Source organism: Talpa europaea, assembly GCF_964194135.1.
Source record: "Talpa europaea genome assembly, chromosome: 7".
NCBI classification, from domain to species: domain Eukaryota; kingdom Metazoa; phylum Chordata; class Mammalia; order Eulipotyphla; family Talpidae; genus Talpa; species Talpa europaea.
In genome coordinates, this window is record NC_140074.1 from 3,014,813 (window position 1) to 3,034,729 (window position 19,917).

At 60.8% G+C, this 19,917-nt stretch overlaps 1 protein-coding gene across 1 annotated transcript in view; it reads right to left on the reverse strand.

Annotated features, from left to right (window-relative positions):
• LAMC3 (laminin subunit gamma 3) overlaps positions 1–19,917 on the reverse strand; it is a gene marked incomplete at both ends in the record, with an annotated part of 45,259 nt that continues 25,342 nt past the window's right edge. The window contains 20 exons of the mRNA XM_084236298.1: positions 1–251; positions 2,021–2,120; positions 2,205–2,351; positions 3,068–3,267; positions 3,481–3,583; positions 4,075–4,224; positions 5,222–5,369; positions 6,359–6,493; positions 7,651–7,727; positions 8,103–8,305; positions 9,324–9,465; positions 10,742–10,920; positions 11,367–11,509; positions 12,065–12,218; positions 13,062–13,307; positions 14,640–14,828; positions 16,253–16,471; positions 17,802–17,920; positions 17,991–18,183; positions 18,898–18,999. Of these exons, the coding sequence (XP_084092424.1) occupies positions 1–251; positions 2,021–2,120; positions 2,205–2,351; positions 3,068–3,267; positions 3,481–3,583; positions 4,075–4,224; positions 5,222–5,369; positions 6,359–6,493; positions 7,651–7,727; positions 8,103–8,305; positions 9,324–9,465; positions 10,742–10,920; positions 11,367–11,509; positions 12,065–12,218; positions 13,062–13,307; positions 14,640–14,828; positions 16,253–16,471; positions 17,802–17,920; positions 17,991–18,183; positions 18,898–18,999 (3,200 nt within the window). The remainder of the gene's footprint in view (positions 252–2,020; positions 2,121–2,204; positions 2,352–3,067; positions 3,268–3,480; positions 3,584–4,074; positions 4,225–5,221; positions 5,370–6,358; positions 6,494–7,650; positions 7,728–8,102; positions 8,306–9,323; positions 9,466–10,741; positions 10,921–11,366; positions 11,510–12,064; positions 12,219–13,061; positions 13,308–14,639; positions 14,829–16,252; positions 16,472–17,801; positions 17,921–17,990; positions 18,184–18,897; positions 19,000–19,917) is intronic.

Here is a 19,917-nt window from a genome sequence, read left to right on the forward strand (position 1 = left end):
TCACTGCCAGCTGGCACAGCTCTCGGGTAGGCTGTACAGAATGGCTTCCAAGTTCTGCTTGTCCGCGCGGATCTCAGCGAGGTCATTCTCGAAGCTCTGGATCTGCAGCTCCTGCTGCTCTGACTCCTGTTCCAGCAGCCTCAGTTTCCCCTGCAGGGCCCCGGGTGGGCTCAGTCGCAGCCGCAGCTGCTCCAGCGCCTGCTGGGTCTCATTCAGGGCCTGTACTGGGGCCTGATGGGTGTCCAGTGACCCTGCAGAGCGGTACAGACAGTTTGTGTGTACCCGCAGGCCTCCCCAGAGACACTTCCCAGGCCCAACCTCAGGATTCCAACTGCCTACCGCCTGCCATGGGAAGCAGGGGGCCGAGGGGCAGGGTGGTGGGGTGGGTGAGGGGCCAGTCTGGGCACCCGGCCATGTGCAGATGCCGGAACGTTCCCCTGGTGACACTGAGCAACTGTTGCTGGTGACGTTACTATTGTTTAAAAGGAGGGTCTTGGGGAACCCCTTTCCTCTTTGACAAAGCCTTATGCATGCAGGTGCTCCCCACTATCCCTGCTGGCTCCCGCACGCTGCCTGGGTTCCCCTGAGAGCACATATTTGCAGATGCCACCTGTGTCTCGGGATGTGGGGTGGGAGGACGCGGTGTGGAAGGAAGTGTCTCTGGATTCAGAACGAGGGCTGGGGAGGAAGACGGGACGCGGGCACTAGTCCTGACCTCGCACGGATTAGCTGTTTCTCGGGGCTAAGGGCTTTCTGAGCCTCCCCAAGTTTGAGATGAGGGGGTAGAGCGAGGGACTCACGTTGGAAGTTGGTGGTGGTGATGGTGACAGGGAACGCACGTGCTGCCTCCCCCACCTGGCCCTGGCACCTTGTCATTAGGGTGACCGTAGCCAGGTGGGGGAGTGGTGGGATGAGCAAGTAAATCCTAAAGGACTTCTAATCCCACAGGACCCCACTGGGTCCCAAGGGCTCCCCTTGGCCCCAAATTTTCTGGGCAATGAAGACCGGGTTGGAGGGTAGACAGCCGCAGGGGGTAAGCAGGGGCAGGATGAGGCAGAGGGGAGCTGAACCCAGCTGCCTGGGCAGGTCCTGCGTCTAGCAAAAGCCTCTGGCAGTCCCACCATCCATAGGAAAGTCCAGACAGCCTGGTCTCTGAGGACATTCGGAATCGGGCACAGCCCCCACTCTACTTGTCCAGCTGGGGCTCTTGGGGGTGAGGCCGGGTCCAGGCATGTGTGGCCGGGTCCAGACTCACTCCTGCATCCCCAGGTCACACACAGAGTGAGCAGCCAAGGTGTTTGCTCTGTCCTGGGCACTGTGTCCAGGGCCGAGACCTTGCCACGGCTCTAGACGGGGGGCTACGAGCCGCATTCTGCATCAGTTAGACCCTCCTGTGAGCCCGGGGACCAGGGAGCATCCCTAAGTCTTTGTGCTTCAGTTTCCTTGTTGGCAAAATGGCACTAGTAGCATTTTAGTCCTGGGCTCAAAAGGTGACAACAAGAATTCTATACATTGTGGGTGTGCTGGGGGTTGGGGGCGCAGGGTGGTGGGGTTGGGGGAACAAGGTAAGGGGCTGGAGGCTGGGGGAGCAGGGTGAGAGGGCTGAGTAAGCAGGGTGGTGGGGGCTGGGGGAGCAGGGTGGTGGGGGCTGGGAGGGCAGAGTGGGGGACTAGGGGACTCTGTACCCTTGAAGCCACCCTTGCTTCTCTCTTTCCTCCTCTGAGCCCTCCCCCATGGAGTGCTGACCAGCCCCCTGGGTGCCCAGGGCTCTGTCTGTATCTCCCTCCTCCCCCACCCAACTGGCAGGTCCCGGAGGCACAGATTAAACTTGCTCTGGATGCCAGCCTGCCTGGCACAGGGCCCGGGGCAGCTACAGATGCCTGTGATTGTCCACCAGGCTGGGACAGGTTGCTGTGCAGATGAGGGCAAGGAGGGAGCCTTCCCTGGGACTGGACCTCACAAGAGGACCCCCGAGCAGCCCCAGGCCCAGGGAATTGGGGCCAGCCTCACAGTCCCTTACCCAGCCTGGCCAGCAGTTCCGACAGGGCCTTGATGTCCTTCTGCAGGGAGACTCGGGATTCCTGGATCTGCAGCTCCGTCTTGCTCAACCTGGCACCCACCTGGGGAGGGGGAGGAAGCTTGAGCGCTCCCTGCTGGCTCTGGGGCACCAGGAGGACATGGGGTCGGGGCCGTGGCATGGCTACCTGCTTGGCTTCCTCCAGCTCCTGCCTGTGGGTTTCCAAGGTTAGCGCCTGCCGGGAGGCCCGTCGGAGGGTTGTCTGCGTCTGGCCGGAGAGCCGGCTGGCACGGCGGTGCTCCAACTTCCCCTTCCTCAGCAGGGCCTTGGCGAGCTGTGATGGGGGCAAGGACAGGGAGAAGAAAGTGAGCAGTGTGACCTCGTTCAGAGGGAAAGAACACTTAGGTGATGATGCCAAGCAGTCATCGCTTCCTGCACCAGGTCTTCCGTTCACTCACCCATTCACTCAACAAACACGCACTGGATGCTGGCCAGGCGCCTGGCAGTGGGGATGGCGTGATGCTACTCATTTCTCCCCAGAGAAGTCTGAGCTATTTTATAAATGGGGAAGCAGAGTCCCAGAGAGGAGCAATTAGCAAAACCCAATGGGCAGAAGCAGAAATCAAACCCGGGGACTCCTACTTGTCTTGTCAGTCACAAAGGTAGCTCACTTGGGGCCTGAGCAACAAAGCCAATGAGAACTGGGGAGACACAGCAATTAGAACTTGACCCCACTAAGAAGAGAGGCCTAGAAGTTGAGCGGGCAAAGCCAAACGGACTTAGGGATGAGTCCTGGTTACATGGTTTAAGTCACTGGGCCTTAGGGTGCTCGCCGGGCCCACGGCACAGCAGTGACGCCTACTTCCTGGAACTCAGCAGGGTCACCCATGCGGAGCTCTGGAGCACGGAGCCTGGGCTCCCCAAGACCTCAGCAGATGTGCAGATGTCTACCCCGTTTTGGGGAGCAGAGGCGCTGCAGGGGAAACAGCTTGTGACAGAAGGCCCGCCCGAGGGCAGGGCTGCTGCCGCCATCTTCTCTGTGGTGCTAACCTTGGCACTGCCCTTGGCCAACAGCTCGGCCTCCCTGCCCTTCTTCTTGGTGCTGGAGGAGAAAGAGGCTGCGTTTCCCAGCATCCTCTCTGCCTGCTTGGTCTTCTTTTCTGCATCTGGCAGGAGCCTGTCCTGGATGGTGCCTGCCTTCCTCCTCAGCACAGCCTGGTCCTTCGGCCGAGGAAATTGCAGCTTTAGGCCTGCACACCGGACAGAACTGTCAGGAGGGCCAGACTCACAGCTGGAGAGCCTGCCAGGCAGCCGCTGCCAGATGCCCAGCCATGCCAGGGCCGCGGACGGTGTGAGTGGAGGTTCGAGATGCATGAGACCTGCGTGTGACCTCGTTGGGCTTCTCCGGGGGGGGGTGGGTGGGTGGGAAGAACAACTAGTGAGACATCCTGCTTGGTCACTACCTTCCAGGTCCGCCAGCAGGGTCCTGGCTCCGGTGACGGTGACCGTGGCAGCCTGGACAGATGAGGAAGCCCAGGTCAGGGCGGCTCTGGCCTCCCGGTGCAGCTGGAGGGGGAAGGAGACATGCAGGTGAGCTGCCCAGAAGCAGGCCAGGTGGACACCAGCCCACATATCGGAGGTCTTGACGTTTTGTCAGACTGTCGACCGATGCTCTCTTCCAGGGAGACAGCATCTTTTGGTATCCTGAGAATCTCTCCATGAAGCTCCCCGTTTCTAAAAGCTCAGGGGGACTGGAGCACAAGCGGCAGAGGGAAGGATGGGCATCTCTGTTCAGAAGGCCACTGCGCTGCAGCTGGTGGGTGGGAACTAGAATCTCAGCACACAAGTGTCTCACCTTCCCTCCCTCCTCCCCAGGAAATCAGAATCCCCTGGCTGAGCGGGAACCCCTGGAGGGTCTCTGGTTCTCTGGAGTTTAGAGGGAGACCTTGGGGGCCGGAACGAACTACGCTAATCTTCACTTTCTCCAGCCAGCCCTGGACCAGGCAACCCCTGCAGCCCCAACCTTCGCCGGACACCTTCTAAGATCAAGCGCCAACCTGCATGAGAGGCTCTGTCTTGTGCAGCAGGCCCTGGGCAGTGGCCTGGAGGGCCCGGGCAGCCTCGGTGACTGTGCGCTCTCTAGATGCAACCGTCTTCTCCAGGGCCTGTGCCTTCTGGTCCAGGTTCTGGGCCTGAGACTTCTGAGGCTGCTGGGAGAGGGTGGGCTCAGGCAGGGGAGGTCCGAGGGGCAAGCCTCTACTTGGTAAGGGGCCCAGGGGCAGGACGCGGGGGGAGGGGGGGGACAGGGCTGCGTGTGGACCAGGAAGCAGAGGGGCCGGGCGAGAGAGAAGCCAGGCGGGGCTGTCAACCTGTCACCTGAGGCTCAGATTCCATCCTCCCTCTTCCGGATGCCTGGGCTTGGGCAGAGCAGCTAACCTCCCTGACCCGAATTTCCTGCCCCAGGTCTATAAGCCCGTAGCTGAAACCTTGGGGCTCAACTGATGTTCTTCTGAGTCCAGAATGTTCTAGACCGTGAGGCACTGCCCGTTCCCTAATACCCTGAGCTGTACCCAGGGCAGCACACAAGGTCAAGTCCGCTACCCCTGAGGTTAACTCTTTACACGTGGGGAGAGGCAGACACCCCACGAGAACAACTGGGTCAGTGGATCCGGTCAACTTCAGTCCCATTTCTGCAAGCTTGGTCTTTTTTTTTTTTTCAAGTTCATTTTGTGAGATTTGAGATTTCAGGATTGCTGAGAAGCTGGAGCTGATGGACCCAGAGGTGGTGAGTGGAGGTTGACAAGTTCGAGGCCACCTTGTGCACTATTCGCGCACCACCCATGAAATGACCTCATGGGTGAGCTCCATCAACAGAAGTGATTGAGGGGCAGGAAGGGACAGCCCTTGGCCAAGGTGGTGGAGCCGTAGTGTAGGACCTGACCCCAGGGCGCCTGGTGCCACTGCCGATGCCCCCGTGCTGGGGAAGAGGCCGTGGCCGCCACATTAGTGGAATCAACCACGGCTGGTGAGTGCTGACTCTGTGCCAGGCAGGGGCTCTGTCATGCCGGAAGCAGACTGTCTCATTTAACCGCTATAGAGTTAAAAATAAGCCACGACAGCCTGGAGCCTGGGCCGGGGTTTCCCAGCTGCCCCCTTCTCCCCTGCCCCCACCCACTCGGAGAGGACAGGGTCGGCCCAGCTGACCGGTGCTGCAGGGGTGGTGCGCAAGGCCAGGTGCAGGGTGTTGTCTGTGCCCGTGTGCTGCGTGGTGGCCAGTGCACTTTCAGCTGCTGGCAGCGCCTCTGCCACGGCTGTGGCCAGCACCTTCTGGGCCGCCTGGATCTCCTGGTACCTAGGAGGAGGCAGAGCCAGGTGGGGCCAGGAGCAGGGCACAGGGCTGTCCACCCACCGCCGGGCCCTGCCAGAGCCCCGATGTGGGCAGCCTCTCTACTCTCTGGGCAGCCGTCCTTGAGGGCGCACACCCAGCAGCTGGCCTTGGGAACTGGCCGCCGCCCCGCAGCTCTCAGATGAACAGAGAGGCAGGAAGGGCCTGCATTCTTGTCTTTCCAGCCGCTCAATTCAGCTGCGCGCCTCTCGAGGGCTGGCACTTGGTTTCCACCCGAGAATCACATGCTTTGCAAGTGCTTGGCTCCTCTGGATGAATCGTGAAGAGGAAAGAGCCTGGTCTCAGGGAGAGGACGGAGGCCAGGTCCCAGTCTGGGCTCAGTGATGCCCTGGGGTGACCCTGGGCAGGTGCTATGCCCAACCACACAGAGCGCTCCCTGTCCTGTCCAGCTGTCCACAACCTGCCACCATGGGCACCGCTGGGGTGGACACCCCTGTGCGGCTCCCTCCCTCCCTACCCCCTTCTCAAAAAACCCCCGATAGGTCAGGTGACCGCACCCCAGCCATGCCAATGGGCCCAAGACTGGCCATGCGACCCAAGCTGGACCAATCCAAGTCTCTCATCTAGGAAGTCAGCCTGGGGCTCATTGAGGCCCTAGGTCTCTGCTGACCCTTGGAAGGAGTGGGCTAGAAGGGCATCGGCTGCAGCAGAGAAGCAGAGGCTGCAAAGGAAGGGGGAGACAAAGGAGCTGCGCGAGGACCTGAGCGGGGCTGCGGAATGATGCTGGGAACAGAGAAAGGCCAAGCTGTACGCTCAGACATGGGTGGGTTCCTGCAACTTACCCCTGAGCAGGCACAAGACCCCAGATCTACTGACCCACCCTAAAGACCATCAGAACTCAGGAGGAGGAAGCTGCTTCTGAAACAACAGTCTCTGCCAGGTCTGCAGGCTTCTGGAGGCCAAGCCAAGCTCCTGGCCACACATGGGAGGCTCACCTGTCCTCCAGCTCCCCCTGGGCCTCCAGCGCCGCTCTGCCCTGCAGCACATTCCAGAGAAGCACGTAGCTGGTGTTGGAGGCAAGCAGGGCCCTCTGAGCCGTGGCCTCGATCTTGGCAGCGGTGTCCCTGTGGCTGCATGAACATACCCAGTGACCATCACCAGGGCTTGCACAGGAGGCCTGGGCCACACCCACAGCCCCTGCCACACGGGGTCTTGCTGCCCCAAGCACGAGTCAGCCAAGAGGCCCGGCTCCTCTTCTCCCTCTGCCTGACACAAGGAGACTGATGGGAAGGGGGTCCCCATCCCCATTCCTGTTATGTGCAGTTGGTGCCAGTTGTCCCGGCATAGCGATTAACAGGACCTTGCAGCGCACATCAAATCTCAGCTCCAACTATACATCCTAGCGTGACCCTAATAAAAACAGGGGAGCCCCGTGGTCAGGACAGACATGGTGTGGAACCAAGCTGTGTGTCCTTCAGCAAGTCTTGATGTCTCTGAGTCAGTTTTCTCATCTGTAAAATGGGTCTAATGGGCCTTGAGTATAGTTAAAGTGGAAACAGCCGCTGCTCCTGTGTTTTTAGGATCTTAAGCTGCTTCTTAAAGGCAGTGGATGGAACAGCCCAAGTGTCTACCAAAGGATGACAGGAGAAATATTATTTGGTTGTAATAAGAACGAAGTTCTGTATATGCTACAACATGGGTGGCGCTTAAAGATACGATGCTAAGTGAAATAAGCCAGGCTAGGAGGCCACACCTTGTCAGGTTGCTTATGTGAAACGTCCAGAGGACTGAGGCAGAAAGCAGATTAGGGGCTTGGGGAGGAGAGGTCGAGGAGACCTAGAGAGTGGAAGGCAATAGGCAGGGGCTGGTTTGGATGAAAATGGATGAAAATGCCCTAAGGTGGGTGGGCGGATTGTTCCTCTCAGCTAGACTGCGAGGCATGAATTATACACTTTAAATGTATGACTGGTCTGGATAGGAACTACAAGCTGACTTTGTTTTTAAGTCAACGATGGCTTATATACCTTTAGTCCACCAAGCTTTGTATTCACCCTCTTCCCCAAATCCCTGGCCCTGCGCCTCTGGGCCCATGCTATTTCCTTCCACTGTGGGGGCATCTCCCCACTGCACCCCCCCACCAAGCAGCTCTGTGCTCACCTGACTCTAACTCTGGAGTGGGGATACCTGTGGCCTGGCCCTGACCTTGGAAGCCCCTGGAGAAGGGCTGGGATCCCTTCTTGGCTGTGCGGGCCTGCCCTCACCATGTGCCCAGGGTTTGGGGGCTCACCTCCTAGCCAAGGAGCGGGCCTCCATGGCCAGATGGCTCCAGTTGGTGGGCTGGCCAGGTCCTTCCTGGGCAATCACCTTTAGAGAAAAAAGGGGGACACTGAGGGTCCATCCCTGAGGGTAAGAGTCATGTCTGGCTAAATTATGGGTAAAACTAGACAGTGCCAGCTATTTTATAAGTGTTGAGAACTAGCAACAGCATCAGCATCTGGTGAGTGGATTCCTGGCCCTCGGAATGAACAGTGAGGACGCCTACCCTGGCTGGGCACTCGGTGTCTGCCCCGAGGATGCCGCCTCCGCACAGGTGTTACCTCAGTGAATCAGCAGAGGAGCACTGTGCAGCCCCCATTTTTGCAGATAAGGAAACCAAGCCTCCCCCAAAGCAGGGAGGCATGCCCCAGGTCAGCAGCACTGAGCCCAGGCTCAAGATGGGGCAGGGGGTCCCCAGGGTACCAGAGACTTGAGGACAGTGGCCGCATGCAGAATCTCCTCCTCGGAGGACCCCAGCACTGCCTCTAGGTCAGCGAGCTGGAGGCAGGTTTTTGTTCCAGCATGAGTACAGCGGGCACTCCTTCTCAGCGCCTGCAGCTGCTCCTGGGCAGATTTCACAGCACTCTCCAGGCCTGTCATCTGCTCCAGATAGGCTTCCCGGGTACCTGCAGAAATCCCCCAGTCCAGGGGGTCACAGAATAGTGGAGGCTTCACATGGAAGCCCCACCCACAGGGGCCTCCGTCTGTGCTCCCCACTCTTCCTGGCTCAGCATAACTCTTAGCCCCCAGTGCCACCCATCGGGTGCAAAGGAAGAGTCCCCATTTTACAGAGGCAGAGGCTGAGGCCCAGAGAAGGCAAATCATGACCCAGGACCCCCCACAGGAAGTCAGCCACAGATGAGGGACTGAAAGGAACTCAGGCCTTCCAGAGTCTCAACAAGCAATGCCTGATCCAGGGCAGTGGTGAGATCCCGGCACCAGTCAGCCCTGGGATTCACAGCACGCTCAGGATGGGCGTTTCACAGATTGGGACACTGGGAGCTCCCAATTTAGAGATGAGTCTTGTGGACCAGTGCCTGGCTCACTGCCAAAGGAATGTGTGGCTGCTAAAGCAATGCAGGTGCTTGTGAACACGAAGCACCACAAAACAATCCCCATCTGGTGATGCTTAAATTCCAGCATGCCAGGCCAAATTTCCCCTGGTTGCAGTAACAGTCTCATTATTATTTAGTCATTTTTGTCTATGACAGAGATAAGGCAGAGGGAGCACAATGGCTTCCAATCAAGCCAGCGGGGACATTACCTGTTCAGCACCTGGGACAGCGCCATGCCCATTCCTGGTGGCACCACCCTGTCCTCCCTGAGTTTATGGTTTGGGCAGAAATGAGTTTACAGTCTGGGTGGGGCTGGGGCCAGGGGGCAGATGCTATAGTCAGAGAGCAGGATTAATAAAGGCCCCAAGTACAACTGGACAAAAGACATTAAAGGAGGTCCATGGGAGGGGGCAGGATCCCGCCATGGGAGGATCCCACCCAGTCAGGGGGTCAGATGGGCTTTTCCAGAAATGTTTCTCCTAGGGCGATCAAGCCCGGAGTCCTCAAATCATCCTGTGACCACATGGAAGGCGTCTGGCCAGCGGGCCCTCCCCATGCCTCCTGCTTTCTGCTCTCTCTCCCACTCTACCTTGGAGCAGGTGGTGGCCTTGGTAGATGTCTCCCCGAGGGGCCTCTCCCTGCAGAATGTCCAGAGGTCCCCAGGGCCTGCCACAGTCGGACCCCTCCAGCCATCCCTCCATCAGGGCTAGCCTGGCCTTCAGCTTGGCAGTCTGGATGGGGCAGGGAAGAAGGGTGTGTGAGGCTGGCAGTCTGCCTGGCCTGCCCAAGGGTGTCCTACTCCAAATTCTACCCTGGGCCTCAAAGCTCAGGACGTGCCAGACCTCTGAGAATGAGCCTTGCTCGCCCGGTCATCTCACATGCAGCTGCGCCCTTCCCAGCTCACACCTATGGGATCTGTGGCATTTTGCTGACCACACCCTGTCCTGCTGAGGGATGGGGTGCAGGGATGGTAGGGCATGGGTGTGGGGAAGAAGCTCAGAAGGATTTCTTTCTGTCCGTTGGCTTTATTCCCAGGACATGGCACAGAGGAGGTGCCCCCATCCTTGCTTGCTGAGGAGGGCTATGCAGTATCTCCCAACACCCATCTTTAATCACATCAACAGTAGCTGCCTGGATAGAGCACGTGCCAGGATCCAGAGCCAGATGACTGCCACCAGCAAGGTCCATCTTATAACCACCCCATGGGGCAGGGGCTGTAGACCCCCTCCTTGATTCTGAAGTTTGAAATGCTCTGACAATCCACATGGCTTTCTGTTCCTTATTTGATGGCAAAATCCATTTCAAAAAACTCTGAAGACTCATTTGCAAGCCAAACTGTTCTGAACAAGGCTACCTTGGCCTCCATTCACCCCTGGGTGTGAATATTCACTGGTTTTCCTGCAGACATAGCAAGGGGTCTGCCATCGGCTGGTCCAGGCACTGTTGGGAGTGGCACCTAGTATTGGGTCCAACCACCTTCCCTCTGTGTTACCATCTTTCTGAAAGGTGGCTTGCTGGTATCAGGTAAGAGGTTACAGCCTGAACAACCTTCACTATGGAGTCGGGAAGACTCATGGTAGCTAATGGAGCTGGGGGCTGGGGAGCTGCAGACCTCATGCCCCTGACCCCTGCACCACACCATGCCCGCCACATGCCCCCCTCCTGACTCTCCTGGCAAATGAGACCCCATCTGTGGTCTCGCTCCCACCAAACTTGAGAAAACATGAGCCCTTGGCTGGGATGGTCAGGAAGGACACGTGGCAAGAGCCACTTTTCTCCTGTCCACTCAGGAGCTGGAGAAGGGCAGAAGGGATGAATCAGGTTGGCATGGGCCAGGGGGCTGGGTGGGCACAGGGAAAAGGTGGCTGGTGGGCTGGAGGCTGGAGAGCTGTGGGTGAGGGGGCAGCTCCAAGAGCCCAGCAGAGCTGGTGCTCACTGGGAACGTGGAATGAGCCAGAGGTGGAGTGGGCCTGGGCGGGCCTGGCGGGCCTGGCAGGCTGGGCTCACCTCCTCCTTCACCAGACCGTAGCAGGATGGGCACTCCTGGCACTGTGTGCCGTCCGCTGTGAGGAAGAAGTTGTCCTGGCAGCGGTCACACTTGTAGCCCACGAAGCCGGGCCTGCACACGCACGTGCTGTTCTCGTGGCACTGGGCCGAGGCGGCACCCAGCGGCGAGCACCTGCAGGCTGCAGGCCGCGGCAACTGCACGGGTGCCCCATGCCCCCCACCCCGCCCTCTCCCCTCGGTGCGCATTCTCACAGCTGCCTGCTGCAGACCCTGCTGGGAAGCCTCGAGTACATTCCCAGGGCCTTCCCAGGAGTTCTTGCAAGATGGAGGAAGGCGGGGGACATGACAGAGAGCATGCCTGACAAGACCCAAGCACCAGCAGCACAATTCCACCCCACAAATAAGGAAACTGAGGTCCAGACTGGCACCAAGAGGGCCCAGGCAGTAGAGTCTGGATTCCTGACCTTTCTTCCAGGCCCCGGACTCCCACGCCGCCTCGCCTCCTCCACCCCACATCTCCATCAGACACTGCCCCTCCCATGGCATGGCCACCCTCCCTTCAGCCCTCCTGCCCAGAACCTCAGCCCCCCACTCCAGGCAGCTTGGGAAGGATGCTCTTCCTCACCCCGGCAGCCCTTGATGGAGAAGCCGAAGAAGCCTTGCTGGCATCGGTTACAAGCCCGGCCCCCGACGCCCGGGCGGCAGGGGCATTGCCCAGTCTTGGGATGGCACTGGTCCTCCTGGGAGCCCAGCGGGTGGCACTTGCAGCTGCAATAAGGGCAGGAACTTGGCCTAAGCTCGGGGCTGCCCAGCCCAGTCTCTGCCGGCAGCCATGCAGCGGGCACCATCTCCACACCTCCGTGCTCGCCAGGCAGCCCCCTGGCTGCGTCCCGGGAAGCGCAGACTCGCAAAGGGCCTGCCCCCAAGGCCTATGGGAACACGTGCTGGAGACCACAGCCCTGTCTGGGAAGCCACGAAGCAAGTGGCATATTATAGGCTCTGCAGTTCCGGCAGGAGAGACATGTTTGTTGCACTGGGCATTGACCCTGCTTGGCCACTGTGGCCCAAAGGTCACCCAGTGGCGACGTCACAGAAGGGAATCAGAGATGAAGCTGGCTACCCGGCGGTCCCTCGGGGCTGCTCTTGGCCTGCACCCTGGGCTGGCAGGGCCCGGGATCTGACCCCCTTGGGACTCTCCTTTTGCCTCCCTGTTGGTGAGGACAGTGTTGCTGGCAGTGAGCAGGATGATGCCCTCTCTGGAGGCCCCCTGACACCGTCCTCCTTCCTGGCAAGACACCCAGGGGACAGCCTTGCCCCACCTACCTCCGGCAGCCACTCCCAGGCTGGAGGTCATAGAAGCCGGGGCTGCAGCGGCTGCAGTCCCGTCCGGTCACGTGAGGCAGGCAGGCGCACTGGCCAGTCCCTGGGTCGCAAGGTTTCTGCTCCCTGACTGAGCCCTCTGGGTTGCAGCTACAGGCTGAGGAGGAGAGCAGGAAAGGGTCTGGGGAACCACATGGATCAAGTGTTCAGCTTTTGGGGGCCCAGGAGAAGCAGAAATGATGGGAGCCCATGGAGGGGACTCACGTCCAGCCTGGACGCTTAAGCTGTTTCTGAAAAAAGGCTCAAGGGTCCAACTCCCATCTCACCCCACTTTCTAGGTCCTAGGCCAGACAGCCAGGACAGATGGACCTTCTGAGCCTGCTCTGAGCCCTCAAAGGCTGTTGGGAAGGGCAGAGGCCCCCTCAGGGGGTCAGAGGTGGACCCCACACCCACTGCTTTGGGTCCCATGACTCTGCTTTCCCGGGCTGCATAAACAAGAGGCAGGCAGCAGAGTGCTGACAGGTGCTGCGTGGGAAAGGGCTCAGGAGCAGATAATTTGGGGGCAAATGCTGTGCTTCTTTCCTGCAAGATTTCTGGAACCTTCCATGGCTGATGCCTGAGATGGCGCTCTGAGGGGGTGGGAACTGAGTGATTACCCAGTTGGCGGAGGGCTGGAGGGCACCTCAGCAGGGCGCACAGCCTGGCTGGAAGCCCAGGGGCAGGAGGGACAGGATGAGGGTCAGTGGCCCTCTGGGACAGCCGTGGGTGCCAACTGCAGAGCATGAGATGAGAACTAAACAATCAAGGCAGAAAAAAAATCAGAGACGTGCTCAGTCCCTAAGGCTGAAAGAGACCCTGGAGAAGAGAAAGCCTTACACTGTCTGGACAGGAGACAGGGAAGGTGGGGAACCTACACTGCACAGCTTCCCAGAGGGGCATCAGTCTGGGGGAGCAGGGGCCCCCTAGCGCCGGCCCGTGGGCGCGGGACATGGGGACTCACGCAAACATTTGTGTGCAGGCCGTGGGGCCAGGGCGTCCCCGTAGAAGCCTTCCTGACAGCGCTCACAGTGGTCGCCCGTCGTGTTGTGCAGGCAGCGCAGGCAGCGGCCAGACAGGGGGTCACAGTTGCCCACGGCATTGGGGTCCACATTCCCACTGCACTGGCACCTCTGGCAGAGCTGAGGGGCCCCAGAGAGCCCCAGGGGGTCCCCAAAAAAGCCATCATCACAGATCTCACAGCGCCGCCCTGGGGAGAAGAGAGGGCCGTGAGAGCAGCGCGTGCAAGGTGGACGTGCAGCGAAGCCAGGGCCCTCCTTGTGCTGCTGACCACGGGCTCTGGGCCGCAGTGCAGCTGGCGTCACCTGGCCGTGGGGTCTTATGCAAGTCGCCGCACCTCTGAACGCAGGCCCCTCGTCTGCAAAGCAGTGCAGCGACCTCACAGGACCGTCAGGATTTGTTGGGGTATTTGCACAAGGCACTTAGAGCGCATGGCACATGTGAGCCCTAACAGCAGTGACTGTCACCCCGTTCATGCTCGTCATCCTCGACACGGAGTCGGCGCCACCTCTCCGTCTCCTGTCACCCTGATCGTTACCTGTCATCACCTTCCACTGACTCCATCATCGCCGTGGTCATCGCTCCATCACCTGCATCATGCCATCCTCATCACCTTCGTCTCCACCGTCAAGGTCACCCTCATGGTATCCTCGCAGTCATGGTCTCAACCATCCGCCTCTTCCACCCTCATATCACGGCCACCCCAATGTCACTGTCTCTCCCTCTCCTCACATAGCCTCGCCCCTCCCCTGCAGCCTTGCCTCGTGCCTGCGCAGCTGTGGCCCCCGACCCCTTGACCTCCTGCTTCCCGCGGTGTCCAAGCCCCCTCTGGGCTCCCACCCTGCGTCCTGGGCCTGAACCGCGCGGCCTGCTCACTTTCCAGCCCCAGGCTCGCCAGGAGTCTCAGCAAAGGGAGCAGACGAGGAGGTCTTTGGAGGGTCCCGGCCTGGGAGGCACACTCTGGCACAGAGCGGGCACCGAAGACCACGCCTGCACCAAGCACCTGGGCAGGGAAGCCTTTGCTTTCTCAGGTCAGCGGCTGTTTCCTCGTGGCCCCCACATATGTGACATCGCCCACTATTTGTCTTTGTCTTTCTGGCTAACTTCGCTGCACAGAACCCCTGGGATTCCTTCCACTTGGCTGCAAATGAAGCCATCCCTCTGCCTGGTAGCTGAGCGCGCCCTCTGTGTGGGAGGACTGCACCGTCTCTGAAAGGGGCGGCACCAGGGGTTCTGACCTCACTGCGTCAGAACCAGGCGGGGCACATGTGAAGGACACAGATGCCTGGCCTGTCTCCGGCCACTCAGCCAGGCTCGGAGGGTGGGGCCAGGACATGGGGATTTTCTAAAGTCCTCCTGGCTGTGCTCACTGGCCCAGGTTCTGCCAGGAGCCCACAGCAGTCCAGGCCCTGGCTGCAGTACCAGGGGACCCATGTCCCCAGGGGTCAGACTTGTCCCCTAAGCTGGGGCCCCTCAGTCCACCTAACTCCAAGCCCAGGACCACCCAGCGCAGGCCACTCACCTCTCCGGCCCGGGGGGCAGTGGGTGCACACCACCTCGCTGCTCTCCGGGATGACCGTGCAGGCCGACTGTCCAGGGCACGGGCAGGGCTGGCAGTCATCGGCGCGGCCTGCAAAGGCGTTGCCATAGAAACCTGGCGAGCAGCGCTCACAGGAGGGGCCCTCGGTGTGGTGGCCACACAGGCAGATCCCTGAGGAGCAAATCAGGCACTGGTGACCCCTCCTGAGCCCCGCAGACTCCAGGGAGAGGCTTCTGTGCAGTCAGGGCCATGGCGCGCACCCCACCCCGGCAGTACTGGGGCCGGGGCCCTCCCAAGGTGGAGGCCACACAGCCTGGGGCTGGAGAGTCCTCCTGGGTTCTCGGCCACCACTGACTGACCCTGTGACCCCTCATATCCCAGTGTCCTCACCTGCAGAATGGGCTAGCCAGGCCCTCTGCCAGTTCCACGACCCACCAGAATCCTGCTGCACTGTCGCCGCTCATTCCCAAGCCTGGAACTGACCCGGAGGACCCCTGAGCCCTCAGCGGCTGCTTTTCTCCCTTCCCCGTGTGCTCTTAACTTAAGGAACATGGGAAGGCAGGCCCAGGCCCAGGATGCTGGCCACGGCGAGTTTGCTAACAGGCTTCCGTTCCCAGGGCCATGGGTTCCCAGAGCTGCTTGCGGTCACAGGACAGTTTCTAATGATGGGGGATTTTGCAAACCCCTTTCCAGGCCACTGGTGCTTGGAGGCCGCTCAGAGCCAGCTCCTGGGAGGCTCCCTGCCAGGGGTTGTGTGAGAAGGCTGGTTTGTTAAGAGGGTGAACCACTTCTGGGAGCCCCAGGGGGCACCCAGCTGGGGCTGAGGCCTACAGGGAGGAGGGAATCCGGGGTGGAGGTAGGCACAAGGCAGGTGTGGCGGCAACAGCCACACCATCCTGCTTTCCTGCAGTCCCTGGTGGGAACACACCCCCTGTCAGTCCGTCTAGCCAGCCTGGGTGGCACCTGCCGTTTGCCCAGACTGAGCAGGAGTGAGGCCTGGCCAGGGGTTGGAAGGACAACTGGTCCCATCTCACAAGGACGCATCCCCTGGGGGGCTGGCGAGAGCAGTGCTGGAAGGACCCTGAGCCCTCACCTGGCCGGAAGTGATGCCTGCCCTGGCACAGGCCAGGCAAGACCCCGTCGGTGTGTGTGCCCCCAACCCCCCAGTCTGCTGGTCCCCGGGCCGCTGTCCTTTGTCAGCAGTGGCAGCTGAGACCCACCTGCCCAGGGAGCGCTCACGGCAGGGCGCCCACCCTCCCACCTGCTGAGCCCAGGCCAGCGGCACCCAGCAGCAGCCCCTGGCGGGGAGAGGCAGGGGTGCGCGCTCTGGATTTCTGCAAGCAGGAGGGACAGCGGCCATGGCTGTGGAGGAGCAGCTCTGCCACCTACCGGCCACGAGGCCTCCCCGCACCTGCTGGGGCGCTCCAGGGGTGTTGGCGGGACTCCACGCTGGAGCGTGCACCATCCCTTGTGCGTGCAAAACGCACATTGTTCCCAGCGGCCGCTCACACTGGCGCCACGCTGACCTGCGCCACACTAGACCCACTGTTCTGGATGTGCCCAGGGGGCCTTCGGGGGGGGTGTGCAAGACTCACCTGTGTTGGGGTCACAGGTGCCGTGCTGGTTACAGGTGCAGGGGACACAGTTGGCATAGGAACCCCCCAGTGGGGTCTCCCTCTTGTATCCTGGGGCACAGGATTCACAGAACTGGCCCTCATACCCCTTGGGGCACGAGCAGGTCTCCACCCAGGAGGCGGGGGGCGAAAGGCCCCGCTGAGCCGACACGAGCCGGACCTCCCTCAGCCACACTTGCCCTGCGAGCGAGAAGTGATACGAGGCTCTCCCCAGCCCTGTGTGCACGTGGAAGCAACAAGCAAGGGGTCACCTGGCACGTAGACAGTGTGTGGGGCGCCACCGTCACTTTTTGAAAAGCAGTCAAATGAGCAAAGGCGAAGCAGGGCGCTTTCAGAACAGGGGTGGAGCTTGAGGGAAAGACATTCACTCTCGGGGGCTACAGAGGCCCGGGAGTTTGAAGCTCGTGTCCCAGCCCTGGGACACCTTAAAGGAGGGATGGCGGTGGAGGGCAGGGTGGGGGGCGCACGTGGGGGTGGAGGAACACGGAAGGGGGCCTTTGGCTGCGAGCAGAATCACCCTGGGCAGACCAAGCTGCCCACAGAAACAACCAGGAAACAACGGAAAACTGGAGAACCAGAGGGCGGAGGGCACGGGTGTCAGATGTAGGTGGCACAGCCTCTCTGCAGGGGCACAGGCGAGCCACGGGGCCTCTCCCAAGGGGCGGCCAGAGCTTTAGGGTAAGACAGCCCCCCGGGGGCCCTCTCCCGCCAGCAACACCTGTCCGCACGTCCCTGCTCTGTCTGGTTGAGCTCTCCCGAGGGTCTCCTCCCCCTGAACCCCAAGAGCGCTGCCCGCTGCGCCCTGCCCTGGCGGCCTGGCCGGAGCACTGACAGTTTGGAAGGATCCGGTGACTTTTTACCATCGCTCACTTTCCTTTCATTTGCGCTGTAGGTACAGCTGGGGCGTTACACTGACTTTTTAAAGCGGCGCCCAGGAGGGGAGCGTGTGCATGCATTTAGTCCCACGGAGTGAAGGAGGTTTCTAAACCCAGTGCCTGTCCTAAAAGTGGGCAGCGAGGATGCCCGGTTGGGCACATGTAAATATGGGGTGCTGGTCATGGGGGAGCCTACAGGAAAAAGTACATTAAGGGAAGAGGGGGTGCCCAGGAGCAGGGCACCACATGACAGGGTGAGAGGTACCCCCATAGAGGTTCCCCACTCCCCTCCAAGGTTTAGGGGGGCTTAGGTGCAATACCAGCGGTGGCCAACAGGGGAGCCGTTTGGGGGGAATCCTGGCGCACCCCGGCCACCACGCGGGGGAGGCCCCTCGAGGGCCACACCCCCGACCCTTAGCGCTGCCGACCCTCAGGCCCCTCGCCTGCCCAGCCCCTGCCTCTGTCCTCAGCGTCCACCACCCCTGCCCTTCCTCCGGTTCCATGACCTCAGGCAAGTGTCCCCAGCTCTCTGGCCGGGACTGAAATGGGAAAAATGACCTCCCTGCTGTGAGGACTCAACCCGGCTGTGCTGGGTGCACAGCTGGCTCCCGGGGCGGGCCCTTGGCACGACTGACCCGGAGGGCTTGGGCTTGGGCCTCCTGTGCGGATGCGCAGCGCGGTGAGGTTGGCGAGCAGCCTCTGGAAGTGGAAGGGCGGCAGCGGCGGGTCCGCGTCCTCCGAGGTCTCCTGCAACCTGGCAGGGGGAGGGGGTCAGGCCGGGCAGGCGCGGGGGGCCTCCTGCCACCGCCTCGCAGGGCACTTACTGGAACCGGAGCTGCACCTCCCCGCGCTGCGCAGCGGCCTGGGGTCCCGAGAGGCTGGAGTGGCGCAGATTCAGGGCCAGGCCTGCCCCTTCCAGCCTCAGCTGCACGGGGAGTGGGGAGCCCTCGGGGGGGACCCAGAAGGTCAGCGTGAGGGGCTGCCCATAGCTGAACCGCTGGTCTCCCAGGAACTTCCCTGGAGAGGAGACAAGAGGCTTTTACCGGCTGCATTTCATTAGCTCCACTTTACAGGCCCATCTCCACTTCATTGGCAATTAAATGCTCAAATGAGAAAAGTACAGAGCGGAGAAAATCAAAGACTCCCTGCACGGCAGATGCTGAGGGGGGCTACCACCCCCGGCACACGCCCCACAGCCTGGCTTAAAGCTCTGAGTCTCTGTCTCCCCATTCTTCATGCCTTTATCCTTGACCTTGGGTGTCCCATACATGGCATCACATAAAATGTTCCCGATGCCCCGGAGCTCAGGTTCCTGTGCCCTGACGAGGGAGGCATCCAGGTGAATGCCAGGTGAGGCGGCTCCGTCTGGGACCAGCAGGGCACTGGCTGCTGAGGCGGGGCCCAGGGCACCAGAGAGTAGGTGCTGGCACCAGAGGCGCAAGGAGGGGCAAGACATCCTAGTGGATCCCCCTTGTCACCGCATCAGCCAGGGCCTCAGCCCACCACTCGGGTTGAGGGTCGTGACGTGGCGGGCAAGGTCACGAGAGGTCACCCCCTTTCCTTTGCCCTCTGCTCGGGAGCGAGCGAGTGTGTGCAGACCCAGGGCAAAGTAAAGACACTGAGGTGTTTTGGGTAGTATTTTCATAAGAACTGAGTAATATCCACATAGGTGCCCCCAAAAGCAAATGGGGTCATTTTGGGGGCCCCATAGCAGGCATCTATGGCAGGTACCTGGCGCTGTGAGTTCCTCTTCTGGGCCCAGGAGGAGCCCACCTGGGCTCCATCGTGCTGGCTGCTCCGGGCCCACGCTTCCGGCCCGCCAGCCCTCGGCTCCTGGACAGCAGAACACACTGTGAGGCTCTGGAGGGCGGGCTCTGCCCGCAGCCCCCAGAGGTCTGAACATCGGGGTGCAGAGACAGGGCAGCTGGTGGTGGCTATTATCTGGCCACAGCCGGGCAGCTCAGATCCCGAGCCAGGGCGGCATCCTCGCCATGGGAGGTAACGCTAGGAAGCTTGGGCCCTTGTGTCTGGGCACTCAGGGGTCTGTGAATTCAACATGAGGACACAGCAGGGGGCGCTGGGACTCCTTGACCTCATCACCCGGCCTCATCATCCTTGGGCACACACGTCACAGGGAGGCTACCTGGGTAGGAAGTGACCCAGCCAGGGTCCAGCTCGGCCGCCCTCCCTCTGGCGTCAGCGGTGCCCCTGGCACAGCCTGGCACAGAGCAAGTGACCCCAGGGGCAGCTGTGTGATAGGGGAGACCCAACACCAGGGTAACCCCAGGGGAGAGGAGGAGGGGTGGGGAGAGGGGAAAGGCTCAGACAGGCGAGGCCCGGTGTAGGGTAAAGAAAATGTCAGGCTTTTCTGCCCTTCCGCCATCAGGATAGATGATGGATCCTTGTCCTGAATGCATGCCTGATGGTGGCACCTGGAATAGGGTGTGGGCATAGGTAGATGGGATTCAGCTGAGCTAAGACTGTGCTTTTTAAGGGCGGCGTCACGGGGACGCCAGCAGCAGTAGCAGCAGCAGAAGCAGAGAAGGCCAGAGAGCCCAGATAGAGTGAGGATTTGCTGGGGGCTGGGAGGACTGCCAGCCTCCCGGCCCCCCAGCACCCCTGCCTGCCATATGCCTGGTGAACCCCAAATAAAAAACCTGCAAAACTACTGAGGACTCTGACTCCTCCTTTACCCGGTCTGCATGGGATCAGAAAACCTGCACTGTGCCCGTTTCTGGCCCTTACACCCGG